The sequence below is a fragment of the Phacochoerus africanus genome, chromosome 1 (assembly GCF_016906955.1).
Source record: "Phacochoerus africanus isolate WHEZ1 chromosome 1, ROS_Pafr_v1, whole genome shotgun sequence".
Classification (NCBI taxonomy): Eukaryota; Metazoa; Chordata; class Mammalia; order Artiodactyla; family Suidae; genus Phacochoerus; species Phacochoerus africanus.
In genome coordinates this window covers 256,394,144-256,421,904 of record NC_062544.1, presented here as the reverse complement: position 1 = coordinate 256,421,904, position 27,761 = coordinate 256,394,144, and the positions used below count along the sequence as shown (strand labels likewise).

Genomic DNA, 27,761 nt, shown 5'->3' with positions numbered 1-27,761 from the left:
ACCTAAACTGAAATGTCGTTGAGGTGGAATGTGTAGAAATGATTTCTGAGGAGGTGTTCAGAGCTGCCTTAGGGAAGCAGACTGAAAACAAGGCCAAGAGATTGAGATTCCTCACTTTCATGCCACTTCGTACCGCATAGCCCATTTTCAAAAATTACTTTGACAAAGTACAAAATAAGATTTTACATCAAAATGAAGTGTAGTGGTGGGGCTGCTGTTAAAAACAAATGCTTCGAAACCCACTAACCCAGAGTAAGAATGGGCATGGCCCCACTTTGCCCCATTCTTAACACTCCTGGGGGCCAGCCTTCATTTCTTGGTCTTTCAGCTCCAGGTGGAAAGCAATGTGTTGGCTGTACTATAAGAGTATCATGAATTTGATGGGACTGAGAATCAGGGATAATGGCTGAGGAAGCCAGGTGTGAGAAGGGAGCAGAAGGACCAACCTCAGTTATTGGAAGAGCTGTCAGGTGCATAGGATGGTTCCTTGTGGCCCCGGGTTCAGAGGGAAAGGCATGGCAAATGGAGATGGCAGAGCCTGTGCCAAGATGAAATGGGCTGCCTTTGGCGATGGGGCAAACGGAGATGGCAGAGATGCCCTGAGATGGAATGAGGTGCCCCTAAGAGGTGGAGGGGTTTCCCATCACTGGAAGTATGCAAGCAGAAACTATCTGGCCACATTTATTGCAGAGATTCTGAGAGATGTGGAGGTTCAACCGGAACCTCCAAAGTTAATTCTCTCCACATATATTTTTGAGCTCCTATGTTCAGGCAATGGGCTCTGGAAATATAGAGATGATTGAGAGAGACAGGTCGCACTCTCAATTTAAAAAAAGGAAGCAAAACAAAATAAAACAAAAGAGAAAAGATGGTCATCACTAACCGTCAGGGAAATGCAAATCAAAACCAGAATGAGATACTACCTTACATCTGTTAGAATGGTTTTTTTTTTTTTGCTTTTTGGGGCCACGCCCGCGGTATAAGGAGGTTCCCAGGTTAGGGGCTGAATTGGAGCTGTAGTTGCTGGCCTACACCACAGCCATTGCAATGTGGGATCTGAGCCACATCTGCGACCTACACCATAGCTCACGACAAGGCCGGATCCCTAACCCACTGAGCGAGGCCAGGGGTTGAACCCACTTCCTCATGGATATTAATCAGGTTTGTTACCACTGAGCCACAGCGGGAATTCCTAGAATGGCTATTATTAAAAAGACAAAAAATAAGAAATGTTGGCAAGGTTTGGAGAAAAAGAAACCATCATGCACTGTTGGAAGGAATGTAAATTGGTGCGGCCACTATGGAAAACCGTATGAGGTTTCTTTCAAAAAATTAAAAATAGAACTACCATATGAACCAGAAATTCTACTCCTGGGTATTCATCCAAAGAAAATCAAAACACTAATTCAAAAATACATATGTACCCTGATGTTCACTGCAGCATTATTTACAATAGCCAAGACATAGAAAAAATCTAACTGTCCATCAATGGAGGAATGAATAAAGAAATGTTCATTAACTAAATACAATGGAATAATATTCAGCTATAAAAGAAGAAAATCCTCCCATGGAGCTTCAGGGTATTATGCTAAGTGAAATAAGTCGGACAGAGAGAGGCAAATGATCTCATTCATATGTGAAATGTAAAACAAAAAACAAATAAAAACAAGTTCATAGGAGTTCCTGTTGTGGCTCAGTGGATAACAAACCTAGCAGTATCCATAAGGATGTGGGTTTGATCTCTGGCCTCACTCAGGGGGTTAAGGATGAGCTGTGGTGTAGGTTGCAGATGGGGCTCAGATCTGGCGTTGCTGTGGCTGTGGCACAGGCTGGCAGGTGCAGTTCCGATTCGAGCCCTAGGTGGGGACTTCGATGTGCCACAAGTGCAGCCCAAAAAAACAAACAAAAACCCCCAAAAGTTCATAGATCAAGTATCAAATATATGTTTATAGTTACAGTTTGCTATACATTATAAAGACATCTCTGACCTCAGTTTTCTCATCTGTAAAAAGCAAATGATTTGTAAGCCCCCATCTATGTCTAACATTCAAATTCTCAACAATTCAGCACAGGAATTACATAACATTATTTCCAAGAAATCTAAATCAGGCCAAAATTACTTATTGTCATTTATATTTAATAGTTTAGTACATTTAGGGGGAATCAAAAGCCTAAGAAAAAAATACAAGCATATACCTCACTTCTTTTATAATGACCTAAAATGAACACTGTCTAAAATGACTATTCTATCATCCATAAATTACTTTTTAAAAGCACCTTTGTAAAATGGCCATATCCATCAGTTTTAATTGTGCAATGCTCTAAATTTTCTCCTAATAACATCGACCACACAAAATAAATGTCCTACAGCTAAAGCTAACTTTAACAACCATTTATAGATTTTCTACCCTCATAATTCTGTTATAAAGCATTTACTCAGCTATATTTTGTCTTATACTTATTTTAGTATTTTCTAAAGGCATGTTTATACTGGCACATTATTTATCAAGTCCTGAGGATAACACTTTAGAAGCAAATTTAATCACTCAGGACATTTTAATCAGCTTTGTGAGTTTTAGGTAAGATATTATAAAGTAGTAACTTCCAGTTAATACAGGATCTTTTTAAAAATAAAATAAAATGCAGCATGTTATATTTTTAAATTGAAATAACATTCAAAAGACACCAGCTGCTTCCTATTGTAAAGTGTAACTATTTTCATGATGATTCTAATGTTTGGAATATATTGGAATGATTTGTGAATCTATAAGGATGAATACTGTTCAGCATAAGTATTAATTCTGTGTGTACCTATAAAATACTTAAAATGATAGCAAACAATAAAATTTGATACATTATGGATGCATAAAAAGACTACTTTTCACCTATCTTGCATTTTTAAAATGCAAGGCCAGGAATTGAACCCACAACCTCATGGTTACAAGTCGGATTCGCTTCCGCTGCGCCACAATGGGAACTCCTATATTTCATATTTAATTCATCCAAGGTTCACCATAAGGAAAAGGTGCCCTTAATGTCAAATAGTCTAAAATTATTCTCTTTATGATTTATTCTTTCTTAAACAACGAATTATCTCAATTGCTTTATGTCCTAACAATTCTAGATAAAACAGAATAATACATCAATGTGCATTAACTTAGAATTAATTCTTTTACATTCAGTGATACACAATATCACAAAATAATTTAGTCTCAAAGTTACCAAGATTGTTGGCAATGAATTTGTTTTAAAATGAGCTACCTATTAATGGCTAGAGGAAAAAACTAATTTCTTTTCCCACATTTCATTCCCAGGCTGAGTAATTCAGATTGTGTAGATTCACATAACTCAATTACATATGTCCACGTTATGTCATTATTTCAGAATGTAGGCTGCTAATGACATCTGCTCAAGTTATACATCTATGTAACTGAGAGATAAGAAAGCCTTACCCACTGTTATGTAGATGAATAAATCACAGTAAAGCTAAGAATATAATGGAAGACCCAGTGCTATTTACTAGTGTGGTGCTGTGTCATTATTTGTTACACTATCATCTTATGTATCAATTATTTCTTGTACCTGACTGCTCAACTTATTTCTTCAAATACTTGCGGGGCAGGAAAAACATTAAGAGAGTATTTCAAATTCTCTGTAGGAAGGCTATGTGGAGAATGCCTTTTCTTTTGATTAATTTTTAAGATTTATATCAGTTTGAAATAACTGAAAGCAACACAAAACCTTCATGAGTAAATGAAAGAAATCTAAGAGAATGTCACATCTTCAACAGTCATTAGGGTTAAAATGGCTATTTCTGAAAGGCTATAAGAACACAAGAAGTTCTTTACTTTATCTTTCCTACAAAAAAAAAAAAAAAAAAAAAGGAAAAGAATCATAGGCCAAAATGCTGCTGGGTCTCAATCAAATCAAACAGCATAAAAAGCCAGCAGGAGTGGAGCTCGGCATCCTATTTATGCCACTGGATCAGAACAGTTAGGAGAGGAAGCCATGCTCACAAATCATTCTCTTGTTAAATTCTGTAGTGGGACTTCATTAAACCTCTTCGCTGATAGCACTTTACTTTCAGCCTATTCACAAAGAGCTCAGCTGGCAATATTGACTCTTTAAAAGTCTTCAGTCACACATTGTCTTTCTGGGTTTTCTTTTTATAACCACAAATCTCATTTTCTCATTAGCTCCTCAAATCTTCAAATAAAAATTTTAAATCATTATTTTAACCACAAAACAAGCAACAACAAAAACAACAAATAAACCACAACAAATCCTATAAGGGGCATATTTTGAATGAGACTCTTGAGTTCAGCACTGACAAGCAATATATACATACAGGAGGTGATAAATGTGTATGTGTGTGTGTGTGTGTAACCCCAATCCCTGAAGCACTGTTTCTCCACTGACTTTACTAGGCCTCTGTGGATTACTGCCCCTATGTCATGAAGGATCTATCCCCCAAAAACCAATCCACCATATCTTGTCAGAGTGTAGCAAACATGTCACACACATATCAACATTCTTTAAGTCATCAAGTAAAGCTTTCAGGGTCCTATAATATGTGTTTCATCAAAATGTTGAACTCACAATTCCTAACTGCAATCTTGGATTATAGTAAAGCTAAATTGAACCTGCAAAAAAGGCCCCTTGACACTATTAGTTTTGGCTTTGACTCAAATAACCACGTTATTGGTCAGAAACAATGTACTATTATACTGCCAGCTTTCCTGAAATCAGCAATTTAAGCAAACTGTTCCAACAAATGATTTAAATGATCTCTACATCAAAGAAAGAAAATTCAGAACTGAAGGGCCCAGTTTTTTCTCTCTTTACTTTTCTGTTTAGATATTATATAAGCTCTAAAAAGTCATATGACTCTTAGACTCTATCAGCTCTCATATGCTGATAGAAAGCTAAACATGGCGAAGGCTGTTTATGGGAACCACAAATTTACAAAATAGGCCTTCTTTCCCCCAGAGTTAGTTTTTGAATGCAGGTTTATTAAAGTTGATCCCTTACTACTGGCAATAAAATCCACAGTAAGCTATATTGTTTTACTTGTACTTAAATTTTAATTTTATATTCTGAAATAGTTATATAGTGGTCCATAAAAAAAAAAAAAATGCCCTGTGTGTGTGTACAACATCTTACATTGTGTGAAATTAACATGTGGTTTGGTTATCTTCAAAGCTACTATTTGACATCTTAGAAAATGTTCAAATGCACAAATGCACATTTCTTTTAATGGATTATACCTTCTGATTCATTTTCAAGACTATTAAAGTTTTGAAAATTACATGGAAGTTATTACTGGAGACTATCTGTTCAAATTATTTTCATCTCTAATTAATTCAATTGTTCCAATACATAGATTATATTTGTGTAAGAAGCAGTGAAAGGATTCAATATTATTCATTTTATCAGGAAATTTAGCAGCACTGAACATACCAGGAGGAATAATAATTATGTTTAAAGATCAAAAGGAAACATGTTCCGGGTCTGTTTAATGAAAAAGAACTTATTTTTGGGTCTCAAATGCATTAAAAAATATATATAATTAATAAAAACTAAAAAGTATTTTTAACTAAAACAAAAATTTTCATTATTTTCTTTTTTTTTTTTCTTTTTAGGGCCGTACCCACGGCATATGGAAGTTTCCAGGCTAGGGGCCGAATTCTATAGCTGCCGGCCTACGCCACAGCCAAGGCAATGCCAGATTCAAGCTGCATCTGTGACCTACGCTACAGCTCACGGCAACGCTGGATCCTTAAGCCACCGAGCAAGACCGATCAAACCTGTGTCCTCATGGAGGCTAGCTGGAGGCAAGGAAACTGGTTAGAAGTTAAACCACTGAGGCACAATGGGAACTACAAAAATTTTTGTTATACTTCATTTATTTTCTGTTTCCTGAAGCAACTAGAATAAAAATAGACATTTTTAAAACCACAATTACAGAAGCCTTGATAGTTATTGTTTATTGAAAAGTACTTACTGTGTAGCTACATAAACTATTATGGGAGAAACACATGTGACTCAGACCTTAATTTTTTTAATACAGACAGTGACAGGAAGCTAAGAGCACTGAAGCTACATGAAGTCCTGATTCTGATACATGTAAAGACATGTTACTGCAATGACCTCCTTCTCTTCCTCTTCCTCCTTCATAACAACCTTTACTGTATCTCTTTTTATTGAGCATTTAAATGCTTCACACAATGTACCAAGCATTTCATATTTATTAGCTCAGTTAATCTCCACAGCAATCCTATGAGGGAGACATTTTTACTCCCATTTTACTGGTAGGAAAACTGAGAATCAGACTTAACATCTTGTACATTCAGCATTTGAATTCATGAGTCTGTCAGGAAAGATTGCACTATTAGGTCTACCTCAGAGAATGTTTCCTAAAGCAGCCATAAAACAAAGAAACAAACAAAAAAAATCTCGCTAAAACACTGTCCAAAGAAATACTGAGGACTAATTTTGACAGACTTCAATATCGAGTCACAAGACATTACAATTGCAGAAGCGTGAAACAATTACCAAACTGTACATTAACCAGCTACCCAAAATTTCAAATCTCTATGGTCAAAATAAATATTACTGGGACTCTAATGGGTTTTTAGTTGTTTGGGATGAGAAAAATAATCGTTAACAACCATCGCTTTTGCATAAGTGCTTCCTAATCCACAAACCACTTCTTTTGAGAACATAATTGTTTTAATTACCTTATCTCCTATCAGTTCACTGATGTTTATTGTCCATGTATACTCATTTTTTTTTTTCAACAGATAAGTACACTGAAACTCAGAGAAGATAAGAGACTTGCCCAGCATCCCACAACTGGTCCATATGGGGGCAGCCCTTGATTCACTCCAACAGAAGATGTTACATGAACACCCAGGATGCTCTTAAAATTGCACTAAGCAAAGAGACTAAGAAGGCAAAGTAAAGAAAGTGTGTCTGTATGGAACTCACAGTCAACATCTGGGGCAGACATTGAAAAGCAGTAAGGGTGGCAACACATCCAATGGATCCATGAATGGGCATCCCTAACCTGACACTGGGGTAAGGACTGCCTGCAAAGCTTCATGGAAGATGCCTCCCTGGGCTGGGTCCAAGGACAGGAGTAACTAGCAAGTAAAAGAAGGTGGGTCAGTGGGGGCAGCACATTTTAGACCAAAGAACTAATATAAAGAAAAGCCTTGTGGTTGCCAAGAGAGAGGGGGAAGGAGTGGGAGGGACTGGGAGTTTGGGGTTGACAGATGCAAACTATGGCCTTTGGAATGGATGGGCAATGGGATCCTGCTGTATGGCACTGGGAACTATGTCTCGTCACCTGTGATGGAGCATGATGATGTGAGAAAAAACAATGTATACGTGTATGTGTGACTGGGTCACCTTGCTGTGAAGCAGAAAATTGACAGAACACTGTAAATCAGCTATAATGGAAAAAATAAAAATCATTATTAAAAAAAAAAGAAAAGCCCAGAGGTAAGCTACATGGTGGTATTTACATGAACAAATACATACCAATATGGCGTTACTCCCCTGAAGGGAGTGACAGGAGGGGACTAGGTGGCTGGGCAGAGCACTGTTTCAGTATTTTGAATATTATCTGGAGAGAGGGGAAGCATGACAATGTTTTATGAATGGAACGAATATAATTTGATTTGTGTTTTAGGTCAACTTGCTGTGTGGAGGATGGATTCTATGGGACAAGATAGAGGCAAGGAAACTGGGTAGAAGTTAACAGTTGCACTGCATAAGAGATAATAAAGCAGTGAAAGAAAACAAGAGAGGTGTGAGAACTGAGAATATTCAAAAGGCAAAAGAAATAGGATTTTAAGGTGATTGAAATTCAAGAAATGGAAAGGTAAAGCATGACCCTACCAGCACCCAGGCTGTCTAGTGTGTATCTGCAGGCTGCGTTGCCACCAACTGAAATGAAGAATATGGGAGAATTCAGTTTCTTATGCCTCGTCTGCTCCTATGTTCATGGGATCACTATTTCCTGCGAATTAGTATTCACTGGGTTAGGACAATCTTAAAAGGTTAGATAAACCTATGACAGTTGCTTCTTGTTTTATTGGAAATCATAACTATTGTTCGATTCCTAGTTCAGTGGGATATTATACAGGGTTCAGTCATAAACTGTAGTGTCCAAGATATTTCAGCAAAGGTTTTTGTTGTTGTTGCTGGTTTTTGTTTTTGTTTTTTCGAGGCATGCAGCAGTTCACCAGCAGTGGGAAGAGACACTCTAGGAAACATTCCATTAGTAGCAATTAAGTCAGCTAAAAGACTGCACTGGTCTTTTTTCCTGCCTTTGTGTCTCTCTGGTCTCACGATAATCTCAGACTTTAAGGCTCGGCCTTCCAGAGGCTGTCAGTGGCTAATCAATCCTAATGAGGAAGCGCTCGGTGCCGTCACTGCACAATAGGCATAATACTTATGGGAAGCATCAGACAAAATAATAGTTCTTCAGAACAGAATACAAAGCACATCCTTTCCATGATTCATCTGAACATTCCTACTGTATGCCAATGATAAATTTAAAGAGATAGCCACATCATTCAAGAGACCATATTCTAAAACTTAAAAAAATTAAAACAGATGATGCAATTGAGAGAACGGAGTAATTTCACATCAAGGGAAGAAAAATGGTCAAGCACTTATGAGACAAGAGCTGGGATTTCATGGAAATCCCATTTGTCTGGTAACAGAGCATCACCTGGTTTAGAGATGTTTGGTATCTGCCTTTTCTTTTAACAGAGCTGTTGCTGAAAGAGCAGAAAAGTAACTGTTTCTTGAGCTTCAAAGTATAACTGGTCCCTGAGAGAGGTGTGTGGAGGAGTGCAGTGGGGTGTGAATTAAATGTCCAGCTTCCTGTGTCTGACTGGCCTAACACTCAGAGTTAGAGAGAAATGGGGACTAAATGTCTTTTAGTGCCTATTGTAAGAAAGAAACAAAAATGGGATTATATTTTCTTAATGGTTCAACTCAGCAGAGATAAAATGTGATTGTTTGGGAAATGGCTGGTATATGGAAGTTCGTTTTCAGTTTGGTTTCCTGAGACAGACACAGCGATGGGAACATGATCGCTCTGGTGACAGAGAGTCACAAATTTACTTTGTAAATGAAATTGTGACAGTAATAAGAGCTGCTTTATCTGTGAAGCTGCAAAGAGAGTGGAAAGATTAATAATGCCATCAGGTCTGCCCTGTTTAAGCCATGAGTATATCTGAAGCAAAGAATCATAAGAAGTCTTAGAGGCGGAGGACAAACTTGGAAATGGGAGAACTTCGGAGCTTACACTCTTTGCTTTATCTTCTATCTTTCTTTCAGGAGAGCATGCCTCCAAATGAAATTATTTAAAAAGCCATAAACATGGCTGTCATCATAAATAAATAATTACTAATTTTAAAGGCTTTGCTATTAATAGAATGGTAAATAAAATGATTTTTCTTCCTTTATTTCTAAGTGTTTTGAGGTGGCGTCCACAGTGTTTTTCTTTTTTCTTTTCTTCTTCTTTTTTTTTTGTATTTTTGCCTTTTCTTGAGCCACTCCCACAGCATATGGAGGTTCCCAGGCTAGGGGTCCAATCAGAGCTGCAGCCGCCGGCCTACACCAGAGCCACAGCAATGTGGGATTCGAGCATCGTCTACAAACCACACCATAGCTCACGACAACACCAGATCCTTAGCCCGCTGAGCAAGGGCAGGGATCAAACCTGCAACCTCATGGTTCCTAGTCGGATTTGTTAACCATGGCACCACGACGGAAACTCCCACCATGCTTTTCTTAAAGGCTACTCTCAACAAAGAAAAAAAAAAAAAAAAACACAACTTTTTATCTTTTTTTTGTCGTTTTTTTTGTTGTTGTTGTTGTTGTTGCTATTTCTTGGGCCACTCCCTCGGCATATGGAGGTTCCCAGGCCAGGGGTTGAATCGGAGCTGTAGCCACCGGCCTACGCCAGAGCCACAGCAACGAGGGATCCGAGCCGCGTCTGCAACCTACACCACAGCTCACGGCAACGCCGGATTGTTAACCCACTGAGCAAGGGCAGGGACCGAACCGGAAACTTCATGGTTCCTAGTCGGATTCGTTAACCACTGCGCCACGACGGGAACTCCGAAAAAAACACAACTTTTTAAATTAACCCTGAAATGACTCAAAAATAAAAGCAAGTAGGAAAATTTAAATTGGCTATCATGTGATTCTGAGAAGAACCTCAAGGTCCACCTGGCAGTATCTAGTAAAGGCCCAACAGGCTTAGATTAAGATAGTAAAAAGATATAAAACAAACCTGAGACCATTCTTGGAACACCAAGCAGAGGCATAAATTTAGCACTTTCAATGGCACACTGTTTAAAAACCTGGCAGGGTGCCTCTCTGCATCTACTTTTTGCTAGTTAGACTTTACATCTTATAGGTATGTCACAACCTATAAAATAGTTATAAATACTACAGTATGTATCTTTTCCCTTAAAAGATGGGGCCATTATGTGTTATGAAACACTAGTTCAAAAGATAATTCATTCCAACCATGACAGGATCAGCAATTCTAACACTTGTCAAACTGAGATATTAAAATACAAATACAACAAAGCAATAAGTCAAAAATGAGAGGACATGACTTTAAAGAGATGCTTGGATTTGTGTGTGCATTTTAGGTTTACAGAGAGAATTCTTGAGGAGATGTGTAGATGTTATCACAGTAGGGAGGGAAAATGGGGCAGATAAACATCAGGCATAAATATAACAACAGTGATGGGTTAAACTTACAGGTAATAAACTTTGGTTGTTCCAGAAAATGACACTATATCGTACGGTTTAATTGGATTTTCTGGTTAACTGAGAGTTAAATAGAAACTTTTCTGTTGTGAACATTCCAAACAGCATTACTTCACCATATTTTATTGGTCATGTAATGGACATTATTTTTCAATAGGTCAAATTACTGCAGAGCCTTCAGAGTCTCTGCTGAACGTTTTTCCATAACAATAACACTCTATTACACATAAAATGTAATCGTTTTTTGAATTAGTTCTATTCCCAAATGGTCATAATTTTCATTAAATTATCTAGTTATTTTGCAAAACTTCAACATTGAGTCTAGCACTAGCTTTGAAGGCACTAACAAGAGTCAACACGTTTACTATAAAAGTCAAAAAGTTTTTAAAATAAAAATGTAATGCTTTATATTTAAGAGCTCTAATAATCTGTTACATAATAAATTATCATGATTATATTAATACTTAAGATTTCTCATTTACAATGGCAAAAGAAGAACTACCTGTCTAGAATTATTTGAATATTACTATTTTTCTTATGAAGACACCAATATTTATTAAAATTAAGTAATAAGGCTATAACTACTAATAATAGTAGAATGCTCCTTCTTTATAAAACACTCTGTAATAGATACTGTGTTAAGCATTAGATATATATGTATACAATTTTAATCAATCCTTATAAAATGCTATGAGCTTGGTATTACTGTCCCCATCTTACACCTGAGGCAACTGAGACTCGCAACATTTAAATTAGTTTTTCTACATCACACATTTGATAAATGACAGAAATAGCATTCAACCACATTCTATTGACTCCAATTTCTATGCTCTTAGCTAAACAATTCTGTGTAATACACTTCTTTCAGCTCTGGTAATTCCTAAATTCTAGAAAAAAAAATTTGAGACCTTTATTCTCTCTGTCACTCATGAGGTAACTCATGGTTCCTGGGATTAATGAATTTGCTTGAAAACCAAAATTAAAACACATGTCTGTTCTCCAGGGGCATGCCTGATAATCTGTTTATTTATCAAGTCTCTCTCTCTCTCTAAATATATATAGATTTTATATTTAGTTTTATAGTTATATTAGTTATTTGTATATTAAGTTCAGATAACAAACTTCATAACTGTTTAGGAAACTGTCTAGCCCTAAGTTTTACTCTGCTCCTTTCACACACTGATCACCAGGCAGCCATCACAGACACCAATCTCTTCAAATGCCATCTAATGGCACTCAGGATCAGAGTCACCAGACGCTGCCTGAATTTCCCCTGGGATGTCCTTGTGATATTTCTACCATTCAAGCAGAAGATTTGAGTTCAAATGCATATTTCAAATTGTAACAAGTATGTATTATACACAGTGCCTACTAGATGCCCAATTCCATGCTAAGCACTGTGAAAACTATACCAGTAGAAAAACCAAAGAAATCATGAGTCAAGAAAGGAGTATTTAAGGAAATACATACAGGTAGGCTTTTCAAAACAGCAGAATTGAGATTTAAAAAAAAAAAAAGAAAGAAAGAAAGAAAGAAAGAAAAAATGGAAGTAATTCTCAAATCAGGGTTAATTTTTAAATGTTAGAACTAATCTTATTTGTACTGGAGGTGAAAATCACTCACCCTTATTTTATTCTATTTATTTTTTTTGCTTGTTAGGGCTGCATCTGTGGCATATGGAAGTTCCCAGGCTAGGGGCTGAATTGGAGCTACAGCTGCCAGACACAGGCACAGGCACAGCCACAGCAATGCAGGATCCGAGCCGTGTCTGCAACCTACACCACAGCTCACGGCAATGCCGGATCCTTAACCCACTGAGTAAGGCCAGGGCTCAAACCTGCATCCTCATGGATACCAGTTGGATTCATTTCCACTGAGCCACGATGGGAACTCAACACTCACCCTTATTTTAGAAAGTTTTTTTTTTTTTTTTGCTCTAAAACTTCCACCTGGAGCCCAAGGGTTTGTTGCCCAACATAAATTCTGAAAATTAAATATTTATTGCTTGAGGAGTAAGGAAAAGGAAGATTGTTTTTAAGCCAATACGGACTGTAATAGTGTCTTTTAAAAATGAACCACAAATAAAATACAGAAATAAAAAATAATTAGGCTACAGAATTTCTTATAATTGTTTCCTGCTATCTAATGGATTCATTTCTGATTAGTTTCCTTTGTAGTAACTAGTATTTTTCTACATTCAATCTCAAATGAAGGAAAAAAAAATACATAACTTCTCAAGTTTCCTTTGAAAAGTTTCCTTTCCCCCCCCCCCTTGGTTATCTTTTGCTGTTGGGAATCATATTACTTTGACATGTTGTGTATATTATTCTAGTATGTTAAAGGTATTTTAACAGTGATGTTAATATGCATATTTTATTTTAATATTTGAATAAAATAATAACTTCTCAACAAGATACAGATCTTTCATAAGTTTATGGAAAACCTAGTGCAACTGAAATAAGAACTTCTAAATTCCTTAAGTAGTTTTTGGATTTGATCATTTGTACCCAGTTTTCACTGAAATCCAGGCTTAGAAGCAAGAATTCCATATGGAAGACTTAAGGCTAAAATAACTTTGGAATTGAATATAAAATTGCCGGAAGAAATTCTATTTTGATTTCAATGTCTCCTGTAGACACAGCAGAATGGCTATTATTTAGAAAAACATCAGAATCTTAAGGTAAAGGACTTTAAAACATAAAGTGAAACATCTCTCTGACTAATGTGATAGATAATCAACTTCCCTGTCACAATTGCCTGGAGACAGACACACCTTTTCATGTCTTGTATTCATCCTAGGCTACTTTCATTCCCTCTGGAGGGCTTTTGAACTCGAACTTGACATCTCTAATTTATGCTTTCTCTACATGTAAAGGGGTTTTCTTTTCTTATAGTTTTAGTCCTATGTGGAGTTCAAGTCTAACTTAGATTAAAGACAAGTAGTCTAGGCCTTAGAAATTCAATGTTTGTTCTTGATCTTTCCTTTTTTTTTCTTTTGTTTTTATGAGGTTGAGCTAAAAACCCCAAAGTGGGACATAATGGATTTAGAGACAGGAAGGAAATATTCTTTATTCTTTTTTTCTACTGTAAAAAGCCCACAAGGCTCTTTTGTAGAAAGGCCATGGTAGAAGCACTCCCTCAAAAGCTACCTTTTTCTTCCTAATAGCCTTAGAGGAGACAGTGTTCAGAAAAGATGATAGAGCAAGTGTTGCTAATGTCGTACTCAGAAACAAGCTAAGTGGTATATGGCCAAAATCCCCTTTTACTCTATATCCTTGTCAAAATAGCGAATTTTTTTTTCACCAACAAAATGTTTCCTAAAGGTCCCTCAAATTCTACAATAAACAATTTGTCCCTAAAAAGAAAAAAAAAATGAAAGTTCTCAGATGAGAAAGTAAGAAATAATAAGCATGACATCATGGTAAAAGAAGAAAAGGATTATGAAAATGAAAAACATGAAATTATGGATACCAAGGAGTGAAAGAACCATTTCTGCACATCAGTTTAAGACCTAACTTTGACATTCAATAACTTGTAGCCATAGAATACAGCATCCATTTTGGCTCACATGTCACCAAATAAAGTCTTTATCAAAATTAGCAAGGTGCAAATGTAATTCATTCATTCAAGAAATATGTACTGAATGTCTGTTATGTCACAGGCACCATGTGCACAGAAAAAAACTGCAAAAGTTCCTTCTTTAGGGATGGAGCTTACATTCTAGAAGGTACAGAATCTTCTCATTTTTGTGTTCTGAACTATACAGACCCTTGAAAGTGTGTGATCTGAAGGAAAGGTAGATTTTTCATTTAAAGACCAAGTTTTCGAGAGTTCCCTGGTGGTCTGGTGGTTAAGACTTGGTACTTTCACCACTGCGGACTGGGTTTAATCCCTAGTCTAGGAACTGAGAACCCATATAAAGCCAAAAAAAAAAAAAGACAAAGTTTTCGTGACAATAGCTGCATTTAATAAAAGCTCTATATTTGAAGACCAGAGATTAAAGTACATTCTCTTCCTCTGCTTGGCTAAGACAGAACTTACAATTTTGAAAACTTCGTTCAATTTCCTGTAACAAACACATATAGAGCTCCCATAGGCAAAAGATAATTTCCTTTAAATATGTTTTAAATAAAATATTTATAGCATTATTTAAAGTCTATATTTCATATAGACTACTCCAACAAATATTTTCAAATATCAGCATTATATTTCATATAATAACCAACCACAAAAAAATGTTCCCCAAATCTTACCTTGGACAGTCAGAGTGGCTGATGCTTCAGCTTTTCCAACCATATTTTCAGCAACACAAGTATATGACCCCATGTCACCAGCCATTACCTTCCGAATTTTCAAGGTATGATCATCTCTGATTTCATATCTAGTGACATAAAAAGAAGCAGAGTTAAGTGACTTTCTACTTGAAAGATCCCATTATTACAAATATGATATATTCAGGCATCACATCACATGCAACATTCCTTTCATAAAATTTAAAGCAAAACGTAAATATAATGCCACATTCTTCTAAATAAGCATGCAGATAAAAAAGAGCTTCTTTATATTCACATGGGTAGAAATATTAAACTACTTTCTAACAGACTATTTTGGGGCAAAGTTGGCACTTATTCATTTATTTCCTCAAGCTCCTGTACTCACTAAAACTAAAAGAGAGGAACCTATCATTAAATAAATTCTTACTATACATGACACTTTATAAGTTTTATCTTTTAAAATTCTTAAACCACCTTATGAAACGGTATGCTCATCTCCATTTTGCAGATGGGAAAAGTGAGGCATAGGAAGCTAAGGTAACTTGGCTTTGGTCTTCAGCTGGTTTAATGGCAGAGTTAATGTTTCAACCTAGTCTTTCTAGAGTGTCCTTGCTTTGTCCCATCTTCCCTCTTCCTAAAATGTTTGGTTTCTTAAAATTTCAAAAATTTCACTTTAATCCTCTTTTTACTCTACATAATGTTCCTGAGTTACACTATCTACTATAGTTTATATAGTGGTTGACCACATGGATATTTCTAGCCCCCATTTCATTTCAGTTCCAAATTCATAATCCTGACTAATAATTACACATCATATCCCTCAGGCATCTAATATTTAATATGTTACATACAACTTTCTTTTCTTACCATACCACAAAAAACAACTCCTTCTCCTAACACAATCCATCTCTCTTCTGTCACCAGCTCCCTACATCTAACAAATTCATCGATTTGATCTCAGAGCTTTCTTTCCAGGATGGACCCCTATCCTATTTCCATCTCATTTCCCAATTCAGGCAATTCACACCTCTTATCTAGACAACAACAATGGTGACCTAGCCATGGTCTCGCCGCCAACACAATATGATACCCATAGCGCTAGAAAAATTATTTTCTTTAAAAAGCAATCCTGATCATAGAAATCTCTCTTGGCTCACCAATGTGCATGCCATATGATTCAAAGTTCTTCAGTTTATATAAAACCCTGTTAATTTGGCCTCAGTATCTCCAACTTAATCTGCCATAACTTCATGCCATGTGCTTTATCTGCTACTGTGCTAACTTTCTACTGCTCAAAACACATGAGGTTCTTAGATTTGTATCTATGCTGTGATGCATATTTTCCTGGAATACCCTTCTCCTCTTTCTTGTTTATCAACTTGATATGTATTTTTCAAGCCATTACTTACATGTCACTTTCCTTTGAGACTCTCTCCTGATTTTCTGCTCCCACAGGTCTACCTTTATGCAACAAAAGGTTTGCTGCATTATTCTGTCTATCCATACATGTCTCCTTTCGTAAGCTTCTTGACAGCAGAAACTATGTTTAAGCCACTGCTATAACCCTCAAACCTAGCAGAGGCTCAAGGTATGTCTGCTGAATGAATGGACATATGAGAGAAGACGCCTAAAGACAGTACCTAAAAGTTTCATTTCATTACTTCTTCCCTAAGGCTGTGAGTGCTCCAGCCAATTTAAGGATTTGACAGATATCAGGAAACCCTGACCTCTTCTACCAGTCCCTGGTGATGCTGTAGTTAAGGAAAAGGAAGCCTGCTTTCTAACTGGTTCATAGTTATGTCTTTAATGCTGTCCCTCTCTTCCCGACCTATTCCCATATAAGACATTGGTATTAAATGCAGTCTGGTTGAACAAAGAGAAAACTGAGGAATATCACATTTTACAAGAGTTTCTTGGGCAGGCCAGGGTCATGAACGTACAGTTCTTATCTGAAACTCACAGAGAAAGCATGGCAACCTTCTGATTCTAATTACCTAGGGTACTGTGTTTGGCCCCTGATCAAAGAATACAGAGTAGATCATTCTAATGGCTTAGGGGTGAACAGTGGTCTGATCAGAACTGTAGAAATTCCAAGTGGATAAATCCCACCATTAAATTCTGATCCATACCTGGATTTGGGCAGTTCTCCATCATCTTTCCTCCATCGTACGGTAGGCACAGGGTCACCCCGGGCCTCACATTTAAATTCTGCACTGTCATCCACAGTTACTGCCAAATTACTAGGTCTCTTCACAAACGATGGTCTCTCTAAAATTAGAAAAATTCATCTCAAAAAATATACATAGAGACAAACTAAAACCCATTTTGGATGTCCAGTAGGAGCAGGTTTATAATTTAAAATATGATTTAGAAAATTATTCTACAGAGTCCCCCTACTTTTAGAAGCTCCTCCCCAGGTGAGTGTTTCCTCCTAATTTTCTTCCTATATCGTGGCTACTTTATCGCAGTATCGCAGTCTACCGATTTCTCCTCTTTTCTTTCCACCCCTCCCAAAATATTGGTCAACTTCCAGAAAAGGTCATTTTTTTCCTCCTTGTCTAAAGACACCAATGAAGGAGTTCTCATCGTGGTTCAGCGGGTATCGAACCCAGCTAGCATCCATGAGGACATGGGTTCGATCCCTGACCTTATTTGGTGGGTTAAGGATCTGGCGTTGCTGTGAGCTGCAGTGTAGGTTGCAGACATGGCTCGGCTCCCACGTTGCTGTGGCTGTGGCACAGGCTGGCAGCTACAGCTCCAGTCTGACCCCTAGCCTGGAAACCTCCATATGCCAAGGGTGTGGCCCTAAAAAGACAAAAATAAATAAACAAAGATACTAAAGAAGAAGAGATACATTTTATAGTGAGCAGATAGGATAAAACTGCACTTACCTAAAACAGTTAACTCTGCTACTTCACTCTCACGTTCCCCAACCATGTTGGTACCAACACAAACATATTTGCCAGCATCACTTTTACGGGTATAAGTAATCATGAGCTTTCCTCCTCGTATCTTAAAAAAAAAAGTTTCACATAAATAGGATTAAAATTGCCTCCACGCTTTTTACATGACAGAGGTTCTCATAAGTGAAGCCTACTTTCGAAGCATGCAAACAAAGCCTAATTATATAAAAAAGCTGATGTGTTAGTATTTCCTCTATTCACAGATAATCACTTTAAGCAGAATTTGTTCCAAAGGTACAATAGAAAAGAGGCAAAACATTTTTACTTACCGGCATTTCTCATAAAGTTACTATATTCTGTATAACTAGGAACTTGTGCTTCCAAACTGACCAAGTTCTTTCACGTTATTTAATTAAAAGAATACCAAAAAGTTGCATGAGCAATTTGGTTAGCAAGTGGGAAAAAGAAAAAGGAAAAATTTTAATACTGCATGACTATAATTAACATGCAAATATATATCAGCTATAAGTAATTTCAAGAAAGCCTATTCTAGTATTATAAGATATGGAAATAAAAATGTCTCTAATTACTTAATTTGTCAAAGGTGCTTTGAAGGGATATATCTTAATATTCAAAATACAGTGGAACCTGACATGTCCTAAAAAAACCCTAGGTGTTACTGCTGCCTAAGCAGTTTACCGGGAACTTCGGAGGCAGAGACTGAACAGATCCCAATAAATCATCTGGAAAGCCATTGAGATACACTCTTAAATTCTTATTTGAAGAAGAATCAATTAAAAATGTAAGCAGCCCTCTAGTACAATAAGTAGGCTGAGGCTAACCATGAATTAAAATCAGGATGCGGAAATTGAACTATCTTTACTCAATTTAATACGCTTTTGGTGGGGAGTGGAGTTCAATTACCCGTGAATATCTATAATGCTCTGAACCTTAGAAAGGTTTTGTCAGGGATAACTTCCAGAATGTTTATTCATGGAGGTTATGACCTCACAGATATTCTGTGCAGTGTACAGATTAAACAAAGAAGGAGAGAAGGAAATGTAGAAAAAAGGAAGGAAGAAACGGAGGGAAGGAGGGAGAGAAAGAAGAAAGGAAGGAAGGAAGCATTCAAACAGAATTTTTTTCATTCTACACTATCTTTATACTACTACTTTATAGAGGTGGGGTTTCACTGTTTTGGGATGCCTAAATTGCTTTATTTCAATCCAGATATTATAACCAGGTCTTCATGTATTAGGACAGAACCAAATATTAACAGAGCAGTTTTAATTTTTCTGGCTTTAGAACCTGATATTCTTCAGTTCTTTTATTTAAAGCAAAATCATGAGTCTCTCAGTATCATTATAAAAACCATCCAGAGACTTTTCTCCGTGTTGTTTATAACTCTATCCCTCATACCTCGAAAAATGCCTGCACATAGTAGTCATGCAAGATTTTTGTTGAATGCAAACTGCTTTTGTAGATAAAATTAGTTATCCAATGAAGCATTTCTATAAAGGCTTATAACAGTAACAAGATATATTAATAATACATTTATTGTTTTCATATATACCTATCTAAATTTTCAAACAGGATAATACAAAGAAGAAATAAATGTCACATGAAAAAAACCTTCTCAAAGTTAACAACTGTCAATACGTTTATACATTTTTTCTTTTGTCCCTTCTCTCTCAATATAAAGAAAGATAGATAGAAAATATGCACATACACACACACTTTTACTAAAGTAAAATCATGTGATACATGCTCTTCCCTAAACTGCATTTTCAATTTGGTAATATCCTACAATGCATAAGAGTCCTACACAATAAAGAATTATCACACACCCAGAATGTCAATAATGCTCAAGCTGAGAAACTTTATTCTCAAGACCTGGCTTTGGCCTAAGGATAAATAAATGCTGGATGCTGGATTAAAACAACAAAAGGAAGGAGGGGTTAAAATTAGGTAATGGCCAAAATGTTTATTCTTTTTGTAGAAATCATTGCTAAATCTCCCCAGATTAGTATAAACACCCCCACACAACTTCTACCTCATTAACAAGACAATTTCATTATAAAACCCTGTGTTCTACACTATATTTACTAGTAATAGTAAAGATTCCACACTGAACATTATAACTTAAATGGAAAAACCAAACAAGCCTCACCAAACCTGAGAGAAACATTTCCTCAGATGCTAGAAACAGAAATTCACAAAAGTGAAGGAAAAAACAACAAAGTACTGCCAACAGAGAAATACAAAAAATAATGGATGAAAATGGTAGTCTTCAGTTCTATAAGTTCAAATTGATTTTGGCATCATGTAATGGCTGAATTGAAGTAGAGCAAACCAAAAGCTATAATTCTATTCTCTATGGTCAAAAATGTGGGCTGCATCGTACCCTGTTCTTTTCAATAAACAAAAGAACAGAAGAAACTTAGTGCTAATAACCCTGATCAAATATACCATACCAGCTTTGAAGCAGAACCCACTATTAACAATTATCATTTTATGTTGAGTCATATAAAAATATTGATCGCAAAGAGTGACTTCATACATTCTACATCTCAGTGCCCATTGGAAAACAGAAAATCGACATTTCCTCTATATAAAAAGGAAAAAAAATATGTCTAACACATACAAAACACTGCAAATGTGAAAACAGTACTATTTAAAACAAGCTAAGAAATATTTCTTGGCAGGTCTCCTCCTGCAGCTGGATCTGACAGCCAAATTGTAAACCTATCAAAAACGAGTTTGTATAATGAACAGACACAATGTTAAACACTGCACTGCAGCAGCACTACTTCAATTAACATAATCCTGGTAGTGGAGAAGCGGAACGTGTTAAGCTTTCAGACAATATGCTGGCATCTAGCCTGTGTCAGAAATCCAAGGCAGAGGTCCCACCTCCTCATTACCATCTACCTTCCCAGCCTGCAGTAGGAACCACATTAGAAGCCCACATTTCCATAAGCTCTAGACAGTGCTTAAAGGGGGGTCTCGGCTATCTACATACTAGATGAAAACAAAACAAAAGAAGGTCCCAGCGGTGGTGCTCCTTTTGGGGAAGGAGGGAGAGGAGGAGAAAGGAGAAGGTGGCAAAACATTTGAAGTTTCAAATATCTTTACACTTTTCTATTTTTTTTTTCTTCAGAACAATCCCAGAGTTTTAAAAAAATGTGTTAGTGACATTAAGGTATGGAATATCTCAATGTTTTTGATATACCAGCTTCTTATACACTAGCATTTTCCCTTTAAGAAGCGATACATGATTATTTTCCTTTGGGGTATAAAGCCTTCTCTCCTAGTACTAAAAAACTTCTCTGAAGCAGTTGAAAATCCCTTCTAGAATGCTTCCTTTCATCTTCTTTATTGCCTTGTTTACTGAGCAACAAGATAATATAGATAAACTAGGTATAAGATGGAGCTTTTCAACCAAAAGTGAAGAGAATCATTTCATATTTCCGGTAAGCATGAGAAAAAATATATACAATCAAAATTCTTATGTCCAGAATACAAGAAGGAAAAGAAGCATGCTTTCTTTTAAAAAATAAAGTAAGCTTTTGATTTGGTTATTCTATAGCACATACAGCTTACCCTGCTATCAGGGCTTAGAATCAGAAAGATGAACTTAAAATGAACTCCTTGGTATGTCTTCATTTTCTACCCTAAAGCAAGTCAGATGATTTGCAGTATCTGTTACACAGGAATTTTTTTTCAGGCGTCACCCCCACAACGTTATCCATACACCTCTAGGTTAACATACTAAACCAACTGGGGCTAATTAACTAGTTTGGCTACACAAAATCTTTTCTGCTTTTAATTATATTAACCTAATGTGACTTGAATTCAGCAGACCAAAAACGAAACCACTAATTATATTAAGAGCTTCAAAGATTCTTCCAAATTGCTAACAACCAAACTGTCATATAATTTATCTCATTTCCTTTAATAGATTTGGTATTCAAAATCTGTGTTTCTTACTATAAACACTATTTTAAAAATACATCCTAACAATGGATTAAAAGAATACTGATTTAGAATGCTAAAGAAATATGTTTAAAGAATAAGCATAAGACACACAAATAGGTAGCATCATACCAATGAGAAATTGTGCAGTACTTAATTTTTATAATTTTCTAAAAGATTAAAGGCTCTGAAAGACTCATTTACAGTAGCATAGGCTTAATAAGCAGGGTTAATATGAGGAGTGAAAATTTTAAAGCACCCACGTTTAGAAATTATTTTTTCTGAAAAACTTGATTCTGTACCACTGTCTTCATACTTGGTTTTATAAAGCAAATGAGATGAGAGGTTCTGAAGCATAGGCTAGTGTTTCATCCTTAAACAATGCTAAGTCTCTTTGGGCAAAATATCTCTTCATAGCAGTGCTGTCAATTCTGCCTAAATCTTTGACCTGCAGAACAGACATCAAGCTGTTGTGAAGTGGAGGAGAAGTACTCTGCGTGGATTTAAGACTTCTTAATGACCATGAGATGCTGGTACCCCAGATGGCCAGTCATAGCCCCCAGACATTCTCCTTGGAGAACTAAACTGCAGAGCAGTTTTGGATGGTCCCTAAGGACTCCTTTCAAAAGAGGCATGTAAAGAAGAGTCACAGTAACAGCTTTTATTTCTTTAACATTTAGCAGTAATTCAACAACAACAACAACAACAACAAAAACATCTTATTTGACCTTGGAACAGAGAGTGGGAGGAAGTGGGAAAATATCCATTACTTTTCAATCTGGCAACAAGAGTGATATCAACCTTTAACGTAAACAATTCAAACTGAAGCATCCATACCTTTCAACGTATATATGGTAGTACCTTTCAAAAACAGTTACGCTTTGTTGTATTTTAAATTAAGCAAAGACACTGGTGGTAGTTTAATTATATTGTACAAATGATAGGCAAAGGATCAGATCAAATACATGTCTCACAGCTGTCTAAAGAACATTACAACCAAGTAAAAGATAACTCATAAAATTCGGATCTTATACAATACCAGAGAATACAGTATTTCTTAGTCACACTCCCAGGGAAGCAGTTTAACAAGAAACAGTTAATTAAAAAACAGCCATGCCTAGGGAGTTCCCGTCTTGGCTCATTGGAAACGAATCCGACTAGGAACCATGAGGTTGTGGGTTCAACCCTGGCCTTGCTCAGTGGGTTAAGGATCTGGCATTGCCGTAAGCCATGGTGTAGGTCACAGACTTGGCTCTGATCTGGTGTGGCTGAGGCTGTGGCTGTGGCATAGGCTGGCAGCTGAAACTCTGATTAGATCCCCAGCCTGGGAACCTCTATATGCCATGGGTGTGGCCCTAAAAAAAGCAAAAAAATAAAAATAAAAAAAGAGAAAATAAGAAAGCCATGCTAGAATTAAATAATCTCATGTTTTTAGTAATTGTGGTTTAATATCATATGTAGGTACTTCATATTTCTGAATATACACATTCATAATGTTGTTGTTATCTTGCTCTTTGGAACCTAAATTTTAATGGCATTAGAAACAGTAAAAAATTAAATTTTTGAAAAATTTCCACTACCAAAAACCATTGATGAGTTCCCTGGTGGCTCAGCAGGTTAAGGACCTGGCATTATCACTGATGTGGTTCAGGTCATTGCTGTGGCTCAGGTTTGATCTCTGGCCCGGGAATTTCTGCATGCCAGGGGTGTGGCCAAAAAACTGATATAAAGCAATTTATATCTACTACTCTAATAACTCTCAACCCTTTTCTTAAGTATAAGAAATTTCAAGAACTTAATCTTTATTCTACTTACTTGTACTAATCTTGTCACACAAAAATAATGTTTTAAAAATGTTATCCATAACAACATGATTTCATATTAAAGTCTCAAACATAAATGTTATTTTAAATAAATATATAAACAATAATTGCAGGAAGCCAAATCACTGTTCTTTTTCCTGGCTGGCAATCTTTTTTTACTTTCTACTTTTCATAAAGGCTACTGTATCTCAATTCATTTTCCAAAAAAATTACAACTCTCCCCTTTCCTATTTCATTCTGATTCACAGAGACTTAAAAAAAGAAGGGAATGACAGTGAGAGAGAGAGAGAAAGGAGAAGAAGGAGGAGGCGGGGTGGGGGCAGGGAGAGGAAGAAATGCCTCGTTTTAAATATTTCCCACTCAAGTCTCTTGATGAGACGTGATCTGGTTTCATGCTGGTCATGCAAGGGCATGATTAGGCAAAGGTGCCATGTACTCATGACGTGGACTTGTGACACAAAATGAGAGCAACTACACACCACACACAGATGGGTTAAACTAAAAAAAGAAAAAATAGATTATATACTAATATTTAAAATATTTCTACTATGGACTATTTAAAAATGAATTAGTTAGATTTCAGTCACATCATAAAAAAATTTCACCTGAATGTTACTAATCCATTTACTTGTCCATTCTTATGCAAAGCCCCCTTCCTCTTCACAACCTATTTACAGTATGAACAATGCTCATGAGATTTGCCCCCCTCAAAAAAAGATTATACAACAAAAGGATGCCTGGGAAAGTACATATACATTGTAAAGAAAATATCAAAATGACAAACTGAAAATAAATGACCAGTCTACATTTTACTTGAGACATTAAAAGGGACAGTGTTAGAGGGAGAAAACCATAACGTAGGTCTTCCAACTGTTCTCTTAGGAGTGGAACTGCGAGGAAAAACAGGCAATTAGGATCTCTCCATTGGCGTCCCATATTTGCTTGGGCTACAAGCATACAAGAGAACATGATCCAATTTCATTTGTTTGCTGGTAGACTTTACAATACCATTTAAAAACCAACATGATTTCTGCCAGGAGTTTAAACACACTCGATCATCAGAGAGAAGCAACAAGAGACTCATGCAGAAAAAGCAATTATCCCAGTGGGAACACGTGGCTCTCTACACAGCTTGGTGAGCTGCCAGCTGAGAACACAGGCCTGGGAGAACTGAAGCCCAGGACTATGGCAGCTGCATCTCTCTGTTATTTTCATTTCTCCGACTACACTTCTCATTTCTTCCTCATAACAATTTCTAAATTGGCAGTTGGCTCTTTGCTGCTGCAGAAACACACCTATGATAATTTGATTATAGACTACATCAGGAAGAGCTTTATGGCTAATTGCAGGCAAGTGGGAGCCACCCTGCAGAGAGACGTAGTTCAGTTAAAGGGAAAGGATGATTTTCTTTGTGAAGGTATAAATGATTACCTTTCCCTCTATCTAGTTTGGATCACCAGAGGATCTTGCCATGAATCCAAATTTAACAAGGAATAATTGAAAAAAGAAACACAGTCTTCTTAAATCACACCTATTTTGCTTGCTTAAGCATGGCTCAAAGTCCGTATGAAGACTTGGGTTTGGCATTTTCTCCTGGACACACGTTTTCTTGAGCCAGTCAAGCAGGAAAGCCACCTCTAATTTATCGTATTCCAAACCAGGGGCAGACAACTGCTGAGTGCTGTGAAATGGAGAGGAGATGAAACTGTGAGGGCTTTTAGCTGATTCCCCAGGTGTCTGGCTCCCAAGTCATTAAGATCAGAACCCAAAAGTGAATCCTGTAAAAAGGAGGCAATATAAAGCGTGGTTTTGGAAGAAAAGCGCCTTTGCTAGTTATCCCTCCCTCAAAGAAACTAAGCTGACTGATTTTTGCCTCTGAAAATTATACATATTACATGGTAGTATTCTGCATGCATATGAAAAATTAGTTTAGTTTGTAGCCATTAAAGTTAATGTATTAGTTCCTTCACAGGTCTCATGAAACAACGTCCTGCTGTTTTAAAGGTAAAAACAAAGTCTTATGGGCAATTTTCACTTTCCTACAAAACCAGGATTGCTTTTTATCACCTCTTCCAACCATCTGGCTGTAATTCCGAATTTACATAGAGTCACTGTTAGGACAGCCTGAAATAAAAATCTATGGAGGAATTCATGACTATATTCTAGAAATAAGGATGACAAATGCTCATCGTATTTGAAGGGAGAGAAGCTCATTTTCAAATACTTGGCTCTTTTGAGTTACAAGTGGACCAGCTGAAAATACTTTTCAAACAGTAAAGCCTTTTTTTTCTCACCATGGGTTCTTACACTTTACTTTTCTACAGTTTTGGTCCAGTGTGAGAATTTCCCACACCACCAAATGCCCTGCTAAGATAATGCCTTTCCCAGAGACACTATTTTGTTACTCTTGAAATTTAAATTCACTTATATTATGAAGAAGACATATAACGATGGCAGACAAAGTCAAACCACAGTGGAGTATGTAAGGGGTTCTTAAATTCAGAAATGCAGAATGACTTTATGGAAATTCAGTACAGAAATTAAGTAAGGAGAATTGCGTTACGGAAACATATTTGAAACTTGCAAAAATTTAAAAAAGCAATAAAAGCATCTGATACTGTTTATTAAGATACTGAACAAGTATGAAGATCCTTAAAGTAGTTCCAAATTGAAATAAACACTCATTCCCATTCTGTGGTATTTTAATCTCACAAAGTCAAAGGAGAACAAGAAAAGACTTGCAAGTGACAAGCTTAATTGATTAATCAGAGTCAGGGCTCATCAGAAAGGGTCAGAGATCCAATACCCATATGGCCAGTTGCTTCACTCTCTTTTATTGATCATATGCCTATGCGGGAACCCAGCTTACTTATTTGGCAAATGTGCCCCTCATCTCATAAGGGACACATGATAAGATAAAAGGTGGTGACCCTCCTCCCCCCCGCCACTGCACATGTTAAAACAGATGAAAATACACCTATATACTACCTAAGTGAAAACAAGTAGGGTAATTTAAACATGTGAGGAAGAGAATAAAATCTTGGGAAGAAAGGTTTGAACGAGGGCTTAAAGGGACTCTTTTTGGTGGGTGACATTTACCTTTGGCACTATCCACACGCACTTTTCACTATTTCTTGAAAACTAATAGTTAACTTATGGACAAATAAGAAACAAAAATATGTGCATCCTGAAGTTCCCACTGCAGCTCAAGGAAATGAACCTAACTAATATCTATGAGAATTTGGGTTTGATCCCTGGCCTCGCTCAGTGGGTTAAGGATCCAATGTTGCCATAAGCTGTGGGGTAGGTCTCAGACAAGGCTTGGATGTAGCATTGCTGTGGCTGTAGTGTAGGCTGGCAGCTGCAGCTCCAATTTGACCCCCAGCCCTGGAACTTCCATATGCTGCAGGTGCATCCTTAAAAAGAAAAAAAAAATGCGTCTTTCCCTTTATGTTCTATAGTTATCTGTAAAAACACAAGAGAACATGTCTATCTGAAGAACATTTCAAAAATCGTTTGGAATGATACTTGGTTGTGACAATTTTTCTCAGCCAGAAATGTTCAGTTCCCCAGTCAAGACAAAAACATTCTGAACAGAAAAGGTAATGCAATAAGTATTAACGGTGTTAAGGATCTCAGTGTTTGGGATTACTCCCAACCCTAAGGCTTTTAAGTTACAATATCTGAACTTGGATTTGAAAAATGCAGAATTTTGTGAATCCTAGGTTGCTTCCATACAAACTCAAGGAGGAGGTTTCAGCATTAAGTGAATGGGGAAGGTTTTGGAGTTGGTGGTGGTGGTGGGAAGATTAAGGAACAAGATAAAGTCAATAAAAAAAATGCAAAAACTACAGCAGAAATTAGCACAACATTGTAAATCAGTCATATTTCTATTAAAAAAATAACTTGATCTTATATTTCTTGCTTCTCTTCTATACGGAATATATGCTCTATGATGTCAAGGAGGCTGTGGGATCTCT

At 36.6% G+C, this 27,761-nt stretch overlaps 1 protein-coding gene across 4 annotated transcripts in view; it reads right to left on the bottom strand.

Annotated features, from left to right (window-relative positions):
* The window catches only part of ROBO1 (roundabout guidance receptor 1), a 398,650-nt gene that overhangs the window by 93,581 nt on the left and 277,308 nt on the right, over window positions 1-27,761 (bottom strand). For all 4 annotated transcript variants that reach the window (XM_047794457.1, XM_047794476.1, XM_047794465.1 and 1 more), the window contains exons 4-6: window positions 17,972-18,092; window positions 17,210-17,348; window positions 15,060-15,187 (exon numbers count right to left, since the gene is read on the bottom strand). In XM_047794457.1, the coding sequence (XP_047650413.1) occupies window positions 15,060-15,187; window positions 17,210-17,348; window positions 17,972-18,092 (388 nt within the window). The remainder of the gene's footprint in view (window positions 1-15,059; window positions 15,188-17,209; window positions 17,349-17,971; window positions 18,093-27,761) is intronic.